This window comes from Eimeria mitis, genomic scaffold, assembly GCF_000499745.2.
Source record: "Eimeria mitis Houghton genomic scaffold, Emh_scaff33, whole genome shotgun sequence".
In the NCBI taxonomy this organism is placed as follows: domain Eukaryota; phylum Apicomplexa; class Conoidasida; order Eucoccidiorida; family Eimeriidae; genus Eimeria; species Eimeria mitis.
In genome coordinates this window covers 5,597-6,444 of record NW_013571639.1, presented here as the reverse complement: position 1 = coordinate 6,444, position 848 = coordinate 5,597, and the positions used below count along the sequence as shown (strand labels likewise).

At 49.3% G+C, this 848-nt stretch overlaps 1 protein-coding gene across 1 annotated transcript in view; it reads left to right on the top strand.

Annotated features, from left to right (window-relative positions):
- EMH_0034800 (Similar to uniprot|Q06679 Saccharomyces cerevisiae YDR324c, related) overlaps positions 1-848 on the top strand; it is a gene marked incomplete at both ends in the record, with an annotated part of 6,394 nt that overhangs the window by 4,550 nt on the left and 996 nt on the right. Inside the window, 2 exons of the mRNA XM_013498271.1 lie at positions 3-251; positions 469-723. Coding sequence (XP_013353725.1) covers positions 3-251; positions 469-723 — 504 coding nt within the window. The remainder of the gene's footprint in view (positions 1-2; positions 252-468; positions 724-848) is intronic.

The window sequence follows — 848 nt, the reverse complement described above, 5'->3', positions numbered from 1 at the left end:
ACGTTGACTCCTTTGAGTTGATATACTTTTTACCAAATATATTTAGAAGGGGAGAGAATGTGGCAAATTTCTGCTTTTCCCCCGACTCTGCGAGACTGTTTGTGCTCGGCACTCGAAACGGCTACTTCTTAACAGAAGCGAATGAGCTCGATTCCTCTTTAACGCAAAACAGCGACAACAACAAAGGCGACGGGAAAGCAGACTGGAAGAACAACAGAAAACCACAAAGGCAAAGACGGAATGTCCGCTCGGTAGGCTGCATACCCGCTGAAACTGAACACGATGAATACCGTCTCCTCCTATGCCTATATACAGATCGGAGTCAGGGGGAGGTGACGAATTTGGGGTGGTTCAATGCGTGAACGTGTACAGTTTCTGGTTTCCACTGTCCTGTAGTAATTGTTTTAGTGTTGTGTTCAGCCTATTGCACGCAGCTGATGTGAGGTTTCCGTTTCCTTTGCTGTGCAGATCCCGGCTCGCCAGCTTTCGCGAGAAGACGGTTCGATCGTGCACTGCAAGTGGGTGGAGGACGAGGGGACGGCGTACGTGTTGTGTATGACGCCTTCGAGTTTGTACAAGTTGTCGCTGGGGGATGTATCGGTGTCTATGGACGTTGAAAACAGACAGAAGAAGAAGCAAAGCGGAGAAATCAGGCTTCTGAATCTGAGCAGCGACTCAGAAGAGGATAGAGACTGTCAGGACAACGGCTGCTCACCGGGAACGGTGCGCCCGCCCCCACCTGTAACCTAAGTTCCCTTCTTCATCATTTACATTATATAAAGATTTGCATTTTGATTAACAAGGGCTGGGCACGGGCGGGAGCCTGTGCATTTGTTGTTGGTCGATTG